This window comes from Haliotis cracherodii, unplaced genomic scaffold (genome assembly GCF_022045235.1).
Source record: "Haliotis cracherodii isolate W230 unplaced genomic scaffold, xgHalCrac1.p SCAF_4, whole genome shotgun sequence".
Classification (NCBI taxonomy): Eukaryota; Metazoa; Mollusca; class Gastropoda; order Lepetellida; family Haliotidae; genus Haliotis; species Haliotis cracherodii.
In genome coordinates, this window is record NW_027266297.1 from 52853821 (window position 1) to 52867892 (window position 14072).

The 14072-nt window shown below is 41.7% G+C and overlaps 1 protein-coding gene across 2 annotated transcripts in view; it reads left to right on the forward strand.

Annotated features, from left to right (window-relative positions):
* LOC139479118 (protein EFR3 homolog B-like) overlaps positions 1 to 14072 on the forward strand; it is a 94385-nt gene that overhangs the window by 26937 nt on the left and 53376 nt on the right. For both annotated transcript variants that reach the window (XM_071261884.1, XM_071261885.1), the window contains exon 6: positions 13255 to 13392. In XM_071261884.1, the coding sequence (XP_071117985.1) occupies positions 13255 to 13392 (138 nt within the window). The remainder of the gene's footprint in view (positions 1 to 13254; positions 13393 to 14072) is intronic.

The window sequence follows — 14072 nt, forward strand, 5'->3', positions numbered from 1 at the left end:
TGAGATTTGGCAGGAACCTTCTTTTGTGGTAATTACAGCTTTGATAATGAAATTAGTACTGTGCATCTGTTGTCGAGCTACCTCGTATTAAGACTATGCAACTGGGAGTCCTGACAAGGATACTTCTACAGATACAAATCTGCTCTTTACAATGCTGTAAGACAAAGCATCTCTTGACCCTCCTTCTATAAGTCAGTAAAGAGACGGCTCTGCTCTACATTTTAAATTTCTTTTGTCTGCCTTTGTCACTGCCGCCATGTTAATTCTTTTGAACCACAAGATCGACATCTTTTAAACCTAATAAATCTGAGGGATTTAATATTCAATGAATCTTCTTTAGAGTTTTTAGGAATCCTTTGGCATACTTGGCTTTGTGTATATGTCACTAACACAGACACAGTGGTCCGTTTTGACTGACAGTGGTCTATTTTGACTGACAGTGGTCTGTTTTAAATAATATAGTGGCCCATTTTTGACTGACACAGTAGTTTGTTTTGACTGACACTGGTCTGTTTTGATTTATATAGTGGGCCGTTTTAACTGACGCAGTGGTCCGTTTTGACTAACAATGGGTGGTCAGGCTTGCTGACTTGGTAGATGTATGGCATCGTATCCGAAATGTGTGGATCGATGCTCAGACTTGATTATTTACAGTTGGAATATTGGTGTTAAACAGCAAACAAACAAAGTTGCCGACCCCCCCGCCCATGCCCCCAAGTGTTGACAAACATGGCAGACTTGATTGTTCGAGAAGTTTGGGGTTGGGACAGCTTTTAAAAGGGTGGCTGCTCCTTTAATAGAGCGACAGGAGCGATTCAAGACCTTTTACATCCTGATTAGCATGTTATTTTACTGGCCAAGTCTGGATTGATTTCTTATCTGAAAGCGTCAAATTCCTGCCAGCTTCCAACACTATTCCGGATTCAAGAACTGAGAGTGAAAGATCAGTTTCAAGATATCTGACTGAAAAATTGTGGACATTTGTGAGTGCAGTGACATCTATCCTAGGGCCTGTTACTTATGGCTGCTGCAGCCACTTGTTTGACTCATTGTATGATGGTATTGCCTGTTTGGTTTGCAAACTTAAACTGAGAGAGAGAGGAGGGAAGGAGGGAAGGCTGAGAGGCTGAGTGGGTTAGGTCACAGACTTTGTATGCTGGCAGTTAGGTGCCTTAGGGACCGACCATTTGATATTCTTTAGGGGGTGTGTGTCTTGAATTTTGTATGCAGACTAGATATTTTTTAATTAAAACTTGCAACACAATGTAAATTTTGTGGCACACAGTTTATTTTTTTTCAACAGTGTGAAGCATAATTATTTTTTTCAAGAATTTTCTGGGACAATATATTCTTTAAAATCCTAAACTTGGTTTGATGTATATGTACCCAAACCAAGTAATGCATTCTGATAATCCTGGATCCAATATTGCCACCACTTTAAGTTACTTTGACGTGCAACCATGGACAAAAATGTGAAATATATGGCATCCAAACATTTCTTTGAAGAGCCTTACAAGGTATGATTTTTACAGTAAAAGTTGATGAGAAAAATTCGATCAGAAGTAAAATCAAATATGTCCGCAACCAAACAAGATTTAAGAAAACTACAGACATGGTTTGATGTATTAGGTATGAAGGCAATTCGCAGAAAGTTTCCAAGGATTTCAACTTGTGGAGTAGGGTTTTGCAGGCATTTTTCCCCAAACAAAGTCAAATGCTCTTTGAAAACCTTGAATCCAATATGAGAAATAGGGAAAAATATGTCTTTTAACATGAATTATGTCTAACTTATCTGTCCTTGGTCATCTTGCCTATGGCCTTTGGATTTTACTGGTAACCGGTACTCGTCTTTATACACATACAAAATTTGGACAGAATCGGCCAATTGGTTATTGAGTCACCTGGGGTAAAATAAGTCAGCATAATAATTTAATCATAACATTATAAAAACTTATGATAAAAAATATACCTGATGATTACAATAGGGCTCTTTGCCATTCTGCCTTGGAGCCCTAAAAATGTGAGACATTTTAAATATTGATTCATTCATGGGTGTTTTAAATGGAATACTCTGTTGATGATGGATTTTTTCTATGACATTTGCCCAGAGCTCTTGGTTTTTAATGGAAACTGAAGGCTGATCAATTTGTAGACTTGCTGCCGGAGCAACCACACAAACACATTGTTTGATTTGGTGTGTGATTTTGTTGTTGGATGTGCATGGTTCTTGTGTGTTTTGAGTAATTCCCTCTACTTATTGAGGCATCTGAAATATTCATGTGGGTCTGATTCTACAGTGTTTGTCATTTCCTTGACATTAGTTGCTTTGTGTGCTATTTGCTTAATCAGACTTGTCAAACCAGAGTGACTTGACAGTATAGCAGAAAAATCTATGTAATTTCCCAACTGACGTTGTGTATACTTCTTGCAACTAGTCAATCATACATTCTCATTCTGTTAGGGACCAAGCGAAGAGATTACAAAATATTATGGTGAATTCATTTCAATCAGGAAATTCTGGTTCAGGGGATGAAATATATGGAATTGTTTTGGTGGTATTTAATGTCTGTGTTAAGTGATATGTAGGTAACACGGGAAATATTATTAGTGAATTCCCATGTATGCTAAAGATACATATAATTGGTATAAAGATTTAGTACCGTCCCTTCCCCCAAAATACTTAGATCAGGAGTATTGAGCATTTTTGCCTTGGTTGTAGGATGTTAAATTCCATCTATTTGAAGAACAAGAAAATGTTTGATATAAACATGAAAGTATGAAGCAGTTGTACAATATCTAAACATTATTTTATTAAGTGGAACAATTACCTCAGATCTGTACTTCCTGGAAAAAATATGTGTTCTTGGCCCTTCAGAACTCGTCTCCATCATAGATGAATAGAATCCTTAGGCACTGTGAACAGCACAGTGTCAGCCACCTAATGTCATTTTATGGGAGAGAAGATGAAAATATATATGCTAATTTTACAGCAAGGGGTCCTCTATGTTTGGTTTTGAATCTAGTATCAGGTATTTGCAATACATTGCAATGCAGCAGTCTTGAGGTTCCTAATATTAACTCTCAAAATCCCCAGAAAGTTGCAAGTTTAGGTTGACTATAGAAGAAATGCAGAGTAAGATATTGTTGTTGTATAATGGCCATATTTGTGTTGAGTTACTGTCAGTCATGTAGTGGATCAGGTCCCTGGAGCTGGTGATGTCAGAGATTCGGAAGGTGATCACTGGGGTCTAAGCAGTCCCAGTGACAGTTCAGGCACCGTGAGACGTTGCGACTGTCTCTGCACTACTTCAATACACCCTCAGTCGCTCTCATCTCTACCTGATCAATTATTGATCTCCATCCTGGCAGAGTGATTGAGTATCGCTATAGTATCCCTTATCCCAGCTCGCAATGTGCTGGACTGGTCCATTTCATGCAGGCTGAGCCTGTTGAGAGAGACTAGACTGGATAGCTTTATTGAATGCAGTAGTTGTTGGTGGCGGCGGAGGTGGCTGTGCTGTTCTCCACTATCTGCGAGGATGTTAATTGTCCTGGTGCTTAAAGCAAGGAGGAGGTGATGGATATATCTTGTATATGGGGAAGCTAGGTCACCTTGTGCTTGGTGCTTCTTGGTTCTGGATGTTTCGGCACTCGTTCTGGAGAATTCAGCATGTAAACTGAGATGTGCTTTAGGAAACATATTGTTACCACTGAACATGCTTGTCAACAGCCCGAGAAGTTGTATTAGCAGGGAAAGTTACTTGTGATGGCAATTCTTGGAAATCTGGAGTTTTGTGTAGGACATCATGGGTTTGTGGTTAATAGTTTGATTTTCTGTGAAGATGGTATTGGTAGACATTGATGACATCATTGATGTTTACTGGCAATTGTGTGTGTATCCTGTACACAACCATTTATCTTATGATCTAATGTTATGATCAGATGATTGTGTGGTGTGTATCCTGTACCAGGGTAGGGTGATCTGTTTACAAGCCTTAATCTTATGATCTAATGTTATGATCAGATGATTGTGTGGTGTGTATCCTGTACCAGGGTAGGGTGATCTGTTTACAAGCCTTAATCTTATGATCTAATGTTATGATCAGATGATTGTGTGGTGTGTATCCTGAACCAGGGTAGGGTGATCTGTTTACAAGCCTTAATCTTATGATCTAATGTTATGATCAGATGATTGTGTGGTGTGTATCCTGTACCAGGGTAGGGTGATCTGTTTACAAGCCTTAATCTTATGATCTAATGTTATGATCAGATGATTGTGTGGTGTGTATGCTGTACCAGGGTAGGGTGATCTGTTTACAAGCCTTAATCTTATGATCTAATGTTATGATCAGATGATTGTGTGGTGTGTATCCTGTACCAGGGTAGGGTGATCTGTTTACAAGCCTTAATCTTATGATCTAATGTTATGATCAGATGATTGTGTGGTGTGTATCCTGTACCAGGGTAGGGTGATCTGTTAACAAGCCTTAATCTTATGATCTAATGTTATGATCAGATGATTGTGTGGTGTGTATCCTGTACCAGGGTAGGGTGATCTGTTTACAAGCCTTAATCTTATGATCTAATGTTATGATCAGATGATTGTGTGGTGTGTATCCTGTACCAGGGTAGGGTGATCTGTTTACAAGCCTTAATCTTATGATCTAATGTTATGATCAGATGATTGTGTGGTGTGTATCCTGTACCAGGGTAGGGTGATCTGTTTACGAGCCTTAATCTTATGATCTAATGTTATGATCAGATGATTGTGTGGTGTGTATCCTGTACCAGGGTAGGGTGATCTGTTTACAAGCCTTAATCTTATGATCTAATGTTATGATCAGATGATTGTGTGGTGTGTATCCTGTACCAGGGTAGGCTGATCTGTTTACAAGCCTTAATCTTATGATCTAATGTTATGATCAGATGATTGTGTGGTGTGTATCCTGTACCAGGGTAGGGTGATCTGTTTACAAGCCTTAATCTTATGATCTAATGTTATGATCAGATGATTGTGTGGTGTGTATCCTGTACCAGGGTAGGGTGATCTGTTTACAAGCCTTAATCTTATGATCTAATGTTATGATCAGATGATTGTGTGGTGTGTATCCTGTACCAGGGTAGGGTGATCTGTTTACAAGCCTTAATCTTATGATCTAATGTTATGATCAGATGATTGTGTGGTGTGTATCCTGTACCAGGGTAGGGTGATCTGTTTACAAGCCTTAATCTTATGATCTAATGTTATGATCAGATGATTGTGTGGTGTGTATCCTGTACCAGGGTAGGGTGATCTGTTTACAACCATTTATCTTTTGATCAGATGATTGTGTGGTGTGTATCCTGTACCAGGGTAGGGTGATCTGTTTACAAGCCTTAATCTTATGATCTAATGTTATGATCAGATGATTGTGTGGTGTGTATCCTGTACCAGGGTAGGGTGATCTGTTTACAAGCCTTAATCTCATGATCTAATGTTATGATCAGATGATTGTGTGGTGTGTATCCTGTACCAGGGCAGGGTGGTTACCACCCTTAATGATCAGATGATTGTGTGGTGTGTATCCTGTACCCGGGCAGGGTGGTTACCACCCTTAATGATCAGATGATTGTGTGGTGTGTATCCTGTACCAGGGCAGGGTGGTTACCACCCTTAATGATCAGATGATTGTGTGGTGTGTATCCTGTACCCGGGCAGGGTGGTTACCACCCTTAATGATCAGATGATTGTGTGGTGTGTATCCTGTACCAGGGCAGGGTGGTTACCACCCTTAATGATCAGATGATTGTGTGGTGTGTATCCTGTACCCGGGCAGGGTGGTTACCACCCTTAATGATCAGATGATTGTGTGGTGTGTATCCTGTACCCGGGCAGGGTGGTTACCACCCTTAATGATCAGATGATTGTGTCAGAACATGACCTACTCACGAGCTGTATCTGCAATACAATATGGAGAAACCATTTTAGTTGTATTGTACAAATGGTTGATGGAATTAATATATTGTCTTCTTGTTTGATTTTTGTCAGCACAAATATATTTATACAGTTTCAGTGCATTGCTCTGGGCTTGGCACAATTTACAGAATTAATGACATGTCACTTCCTTCAGCAAGGGAATAGCATTGATGCATTTGTAAGTTGAAGCCTGTCAAAGCATTAAGTGAATGTTGAAAAACTTTATAGAAGTTATGAACACACAATGCCAACTGTACTTAACAAAGAAAGTGTTATCCCAAATATAACATTCATTACGTTTATAGAAGTTGATGTAGCATATTTATTTAGGTTGATATTATGTCCATTAGAAGATATGCCTGTCTGCCTCTCAGGTAGGTCATTGACTGTGTATCTGATGGTCAGTGTGTATCTTTGTGCCTGGTGTTTAAGTACCTTTGTCTGTGTCAGATATGTTAGTGTGTGTATCTATCTGTTTGTATGTGTCAGTTTGTGGTGTGGTGTGTCAGTTTGTGGTGTGGTGTGTCATGTGTGGTGAGGTGTGGTGTGGTGTATCTGGTGTGTGGTGTGTGTCAGTGTGTGGTGTGGTGTATCTGGTGTGTGGTGTGATGTATCTGTTGTGTGGTGTGTCAGTGTGTGGTGTGGTGTGGTGTGGTGTGGTGTGGGTAATCTGGTGTGTGGTGTATGTCAGTTTGTGGTGTGGTGTATCTGGTGTGTGGTGTGGTGTGTTAGTGTGTGGTGAGGTGTGTATCAGTGTGATATGGTGTATCTGGTGTGTGGTGTTGTGTGTCAGTGTGTGGTGTGTATCTGGTGTGTGGTGTGTCAGTGTGTGGTGTGGTGTATCTGGTGTGTGTTGTATCTGGTGTGTGGTGTGTGTCAGTTTGTGGTGTGGTGTATCTAGTGTGTGGTGTGTGTCAGTGTGTGGTGTGTGTCAGTGTGTGCTGTGGTGTGTGGTGTGTCAGTGTGTGATATGGTGTCTCAGTGTGTGGTGTGGTGTATCTGGTGTGTGTTGTGTGTGGTGTGTGTCAGTTTGTGGTGTGGTGTATCTGGTGTGTGGTGTGTGTCAGTGTGTGGTGTGGTGTATCTTGTGTGTGGTGTGTCAGTGTGTGGTGTGGTGTATCTGGTGTGTGGTGTGTGTCAGTGTGTGGTGTGGTGTATCTGGTGTGGTGTGTCAGTGTGTGGTGTGGTATATTTGGTGTGTGGTGTGGTGTGTCAGTGTGTGGTGTGGTGTATCTGGTGTGTGGTGTGGTGTGTCAGTTTGTGATGTGGTGTATCTGGTGTGTCAGTGTGTGGTGTGTGTCAGTGTGTGGTGTGGTGTATCTGATGTGTGGTGTGTGTCAGTGTGTGGTGCGGTGCTGTGCGGTGCGGTGTGTCAGTGTGTGGTGTGGTGTGTCAGTTTGTGGTGTTTTGTGTCAGTGTGTGGTGTGGTATGTCAGTGTGTGGTGTGTGTTGTGTTAGTGAGTGGTATGTAAGTGTAGTGTGGTGTGTGGTGTGTTGCATTGCGGTGTTGTGTGTCAGTATGTGGTGTGATGTGTTAGTGTTCTGTGTGGTGTGTCAGTGTGCGGTGTGTTGTGTTAGTGTGTGGTATGTCAGTGTAGTGTGGTGTGTGTTGTGTTGCATTGCAGTGTTGTGTGTCAGTATGTGGTGTGATGTGTTAGTGTTCTGTGTGGTGTGTCAGTATGTGGTGTGATGTGTTAGTGTTCTGTGTGGTGTGTAAGTATGTGGTGTGATGTGTTAGTGTTCTGTGTGGTGTGTCAGTGTGCGGTGTGATGTGTTAGTGTGCGGTGTGTTGTGTTAGTGTGTGGTATGTCAGTGTAGTGTGGTGTGTGTTGTGTTGCATTGCAGTGTTGTGTGTCAGTATGTGGTGTGATGTGTTAGTGTTCTGTGTTGTGTGACAGTATGTGGTGTGATGTGTTAGTCTTCTGTGTGGTGTGTAAGTATGTGGTGTGATGTGTTAGTGTTCTGTGTGGTGTGTAAGTATGTGGTGTGATGTGTTAGTGTTCTGTGTGGTGTGTCAGTATGTGGTGTGATGTGTTAGTGTTCTGTGTGGTGTGTCAGTATGTGGTGTGATGTGTTAGTGTTCTGTGTGGTGTGTAAGTATGTGGTGTGATGTGTTAGTGTTCTGTGTGGTGTGTCAGTATGTGGTGTGATGTGTTAGTGTTCTGTGTGGTGTGTCAGTATGTGGTGTGATGCGTTAGTGTTCTGTGTGGTGTGTCAGTATGTGGTGTGATGTGTTAGTGTTTCATGTAGTGTGTCAGTTGCTGGTGTGATGTGATTTGTCTATATGTCATGGTCTGATTGAATGTATTTGTGCCTGATGTTACAGTGAATCCCATTGCCTTACTCACATCATGATTACTGCCTATTGAACATTGACATTTGCAGACACATGACACAGTTGCACATAGTGGCGTTGTCAATGTGACAACACTGATGAGTTGTTATGTTGATCTGCAGTTCCTGTTGGTGCTCAGTTGATTATAAAACTTGTCATTAGCATCTCAACTAGGACCTTATCATCATGATCGTATTGATTTATGTTTTGTTTGTCATCATTGTGACCTTATATTTCTCACGCTCAGGACATAAACTTACCTTCTGGAGGGTTTGCTTTGAACACTGACAAGCTCAACTTTCCTGGCTGTCATGTAACCATAGTGAGGGTAAGAAGCCTCCATTATGATGTGAAGGAAAGATCTGTTGTCCTCGGTGGTCTGTGCACTGATTGATTGATTTGGACTTTGAGGGTTTCTGTAGGCAGAGGCAGTGCAAGGATGTGAAGAGGACTGGTGTTTCTGTGTTAAGTACTTTAGGGCATATCAGACCAAATACTTGCATCAAAGAGTAGTGTGTCCCCCATCCCCATGTCTCACTTACCTGCCTGGTGGTAAGGCTGTTAGGAACTCTCTCAAGGGAAATACTTCTTTTGCAGTGCGTTTTGAAACAGCACTGTGGTTTAGGATTTAGCAGGGATAGTAAATCTTGATTTTTTGTTGATAAATCTGTATTCCAGAAGAAAACTAAATGACTGTGATTGTGTCTAAATTGGAGTATGTTGATTAGGCCAAGGTGTCTGTACAGTGGTTTGTATAGGAAAACAGCTCTGCTGACTGAGAGTGGGCAGCATGGAGAAAGATAACATAGAATAAGTGAGATGCCAAAATTGTTTTCTGTTGGTTAATGTAGACTATTGATACTGTTAATGATATTTACTGATAATAATTTTTCTTGTGAACAATAAAAGCTAGAAAATACTAGAACCATGTGATGTGATATGGGTCGGCCACTAGGTGGATGCTGGCTTGATTAGTCTAGTGTGCTGTCACTGCACCATTAATTATTAACATCCTACTATAATGAATTGGTGGGCTAGTTTTGGAAGATCTGCACAGGCCAGAAGAAATAATCACTGATGCCAGGTTTACTCTTGTTGCCATGGAAACACACGGTGATCTGGAGATGAGGCAAATATTTAAATGGACAAGCTGCTGTAGAATAACAAGCCATAATGTGTTATAATTGTGTTATTAGAAAAGTTACTTATGAAAAGTTGCAATGTGGTTCCATGTTTACAAACATGATGTAAGCAATTGGTTCATTGAGGTGTATTGCCTTTCACATATTGAAATACCAATATGTTTTGATTAATCATGACACAAATATTAGTTTGTCAGCATAATGTCACAGAAAGTAGATGCTCGCAATCTCTCTCATCACTCGGGCCCATTTCCACAAAGTGATCCCAAATACACAATGCCATTCCGAAAGTGGTCAGATGTAACAAATGTTATATTTTGGATAAAACTTTCTACGTTAAGTACAGATTCCAGTATTCTTTTGTGGGACTGGCAGTGTGGGTTTGAATACCTCATGGGACTCAACTCAAAAAAGTACTAGAATCTGTACTTTATGAAGAAAGTGTTATCCCAAATAGAACGTTTGTTACATTTAACCACTTTCTAAATGACATTGTGTATTCATAGCTTTTGGTCATGGGAGCCCTACCAATTTACACTTGTCAGAGGGGTACACAAAGTATGTGATCTAGACTACCAGTTGTCAGACTTTCATTTTTGTTGTAGCCTCGGTCGCAGAGTGGGTTAGATCGCTGACTTTGTGCCTCACTCACTGGGTTTCTCAACCTAAAAAAGTACTAGAATCTGTACTTTACATAAAAAGTGTTATCCCAAATTTTACATTTGTTAAATAACTCCCATACGTTAACATAGTCTTATAAAAGTTGTGAAACTAAGCGAATGATAAGATTGCTTTGTGGAACGGAAACCTGGTTTTATTAGTGCCTGATTAGTGGCCTAATAGTTTTAGGCACCACAGTTTCCTGTACAGATGTCTGTCCCTCCGCATGGGTTTGGCCTCAGATATGCCTGATTATGATCCTTGGTCAGTCATCACCTTACCCATGGATGTCCAAGACCCACACGTTCAGTACTATCGTCTCATGTTGGCTTTCTTCTTCTTTTGGCTGACTGAAATATTGATCAAAGCGGTGTCAAGCTCATTCCGCCATCACCTGGCTGTATTAGTGTGACATCACACCCTGATAACAGGGAAAGGGTGCTCTCACCCCATCGGCCATCACCTGGCTGTATTAGTGTGACATCACACCCTGATAACAGGGAAGGGTGCTCTCACCCAATCGGCCATCACCTGGCTGTATTAGTGTGACATCACACCCTGATAACAGGGAAGGGTGCTCTCACCCAATCAGCCATCACCTGGCTGTATTAGTGTGACATCACACCCTGATAACAGGGAAGGGTGCTCTCACCCAATCGGCCATCCCCTGGCTGTATTAGTGTGACATCACACCCTGATAACAGGGAAGGGTGCTCTCACCCAATCAGCCATCCCCTGGCTGTATTAGTGTGACATCACACCCTGATAACAGGGAAGGGTGCTCTCACCCAATCGGCCATCACCTGGCTGTATTAGTGTGACATCACACCCTGATAACAGGGAAGGGTGCTCTCACCCAATCGGCCATCACCTGGCTGTATTAGTGTGACATCACACCCTGATAACAGGGAAGGGTGCTCTCACCCAATCGGCCATCCCCTGGCTGTATTAGTGTGACATCACACCCTGATAACAGGGAAGGGTGCTCTCACCCAATCGGCCATCCCCTGGCTGTATTAGTGTGACATCACACCCTGATAACAGGGAAGGGTGCTCTCACCCAATCGGCCATCACCTGGCTGTATTAGTGTGACATCACACCCTGATAACAGGGAAGGGTGCTCTCACCCAATCGGCCATCCCCTGGCTGTATTAGTGTGACATCACACCCTGATAACAGGGAAGGGTGCTCTCACCCAATCGGCCATCACCTGGCTGTATTAGTGTGACATCACACCCTGATAACAGGGAAGGGTGCTCTCACCCAATCGGCCATCCCCTGGCTGTATTAGTGTGACATCACACCCTGATAACAGGGAAGGGTGCTCTCACCATCGGCCATCACTTGGCTGTATAGTGTATCTACAGCCACATGGACCTGAGCTCCACACAGTTTTTGTTAGAATCATGTAATATACGATATTTAACAATATTTGAAAGCTCTTAAATGATTGATTTTCCTGTTTTGAGTAGATCTTTGATGCCTTTATCAGCTTGTTTACAGAGAAATGTCTCAGAAGCAGAGTTTACTTTTCCCTTTTTGTTGCAAAGACATGTTGAGATGTGTGACTCATAGTTGATGGATTCCTGGTGGCTCACTGCTTGATCACTACACTATAAGGCAGGTGCAAGCAGTCTCCAGTACTGCACCACAGTCATATCACCATATCAAAGCATGCACAAATGTGTAATCACAAATGTGTTGTAGGGACATTCATTTTACACTGCAGTCATTGGAAGGGAAAGGAATGAAATGTTTGGTTCTGTTAGTTACGAGTGATTCCATAGAGATGCACAACAGCTAGATGCTACTTCAGCAGTTGTGTCTATTCGTTACAGTGATCTCTTCATCATGACTGTTGTCCAGGGTGGTTTGCCTGTTAGTCGTGGTGATTCAGTGTTAGTACTTGAACATGCTGTCAGTGACATGCCACTGAGCGTTTGATTCAGTGGAAACATGCACTGACAGTGTGATAATTAGTCTATTAAGCTTCATGGATGGCTGTGTTGTTATCTTGTTTCCCTGAAGTATGTGACACATTTTTATAAGATACTGGAATAGCTTTACTTCCCTGATGATTGCTAATAGGAAAGAGTTGGTAACATATGTCGGGAGGATTGTCCCCTGCCCTGAACAGGATGTCTCTTGACTTGCTGACAGTAGTCACTTTTCTCTGTTTGTAACCATGGGTCTGAGTATGAAACTAGTGTCTCATGTGTGTTTGGAATGTTTTGTTAGAGATATTGTTTGTATTTGCATTTTGATGATATATGTAGTTTTAAGAAATAAAGCAATATTTATAATCACTCACCTCTTCTGAAGCATTTAGAAAGTGTGAAGTTGATAAAGCTGTCTTGCAGCCTCACACCAGGTCTTTAAGATAGGAACACTATGTTGGGAGTCATTAGAAATATGAGTGTTTCTCCTGCTTAGATAAAAAGCATCTCCTGGTTCTAGATCTCTCATTAATATCTCATCAATCTGATGTGTGGATTACGATTACCAATTTTCAAACTCCTTTCAGCTCCTGCCTGGACCCACTTGTACCTTAGAAGGAGTCTGAATTACCACTGATACGAACTAATGAATCATATTGAGAGCTATGTAGCAAGAAAGCAAGAGGGAACTAATTTGAGACAATGCCAATCTTTGTAGTGAGTCTCGACAATTTTTCCAAAGGATTCACTTGTGGAGTGATGGATGAGTGTTACATAATTCACAGACAGAAACAAGCAGCGGGGAATTCAGCACTTCTTGATGTGACTTGGTAGTTGTTCCTTAATGGCTGGCTGCACATCACAGACCTCTGGCTGAGCTATAATCTAAGCCTCTGTGGAATACCAGCCTGAGAAACACTGACTCAGGAGATAATGAAAATAACTTAAGACATACAGAGACACAACTAGCAGCCTGGACAGTGTTAGACACTGCCAGGTATAGTGTGTCATAGCTTGTGTCAGAGTATATATATATATATATACATGTGTTGGAGGCATCACTCATGGTTGTGCTAACGGAGTATGGAATAAGGCCTACTGAGACAGTTGGAGAGATCACCTGTATGCCTTGAGCTACCTGGAGGCTTGCATCCAATGTAGGTGTCTGAGTCGGGTGTGACAATGTTGTTAGATGTGATGACTGTGTTTTGCTGTCGTCGTAGGATCCGACAGGCAGGTCTGAGTGGACTTCAGGGTGTGGTGAGGAAGACAGTTTCGGATGACTTGCAGGTCAACATCTGGGATCCTGTGCACATGGACAAGATAGTACCATCACTGCTGTACAACATGGAGGAGAGAAGGTGAGTGTAGCTATGGTAACCCTCTACGCTGTACAACATGGCAGAGAGAAGGTGAGTGTAGCTATGGTAACCCTCTATGCTGTACAACATGACGGTGAGTGTGTAGCTATGGTAACCCTCTATGCTGTACAACATGAAGGTGAGTGTGTAGCTATGGTAACCCTCTATGCTGTACAACATGGAGGAGAGAAGGTGAGTGTGTAGCTATGGGAACCCTCTACGCTGTACAACATGGAGGAGAGAAGGTGAGTGTAGCTATGGTAACCCTCTATGCTGTACAACACGGAGGAGAGAAGGTGAGTGTGTAGCTATGGTAACCCTCTATGCTGTACAACTTGGAAGAGAGAAGATGAGTGTAGCTATGGTAGCCTTCACTTCTGTACAACTTGGAGGAGAGGAGGTGAGTGTATGACATCATTGGGGGTGTATAGCTTCTCAACGATCACAAGTTTAACTTGATCTACAAGCCATAATTTTGTCAATTCTCGAGAAAGCTGATGGTATTTGGAGCCCTAAATTGTTATTTGGGCCAGCTGATATTGATTTTCTGTGCCACAAAATGTAACGCATGAATTAGGATGGTCTGAGAGCGTTGTCTGTTCTGTGGCAGGACTAGCTTGAAAAAAAATCTTCTCAAATTACCATGCTTTAAATTCTGTGTTTTTTAAAGAATTAACCAT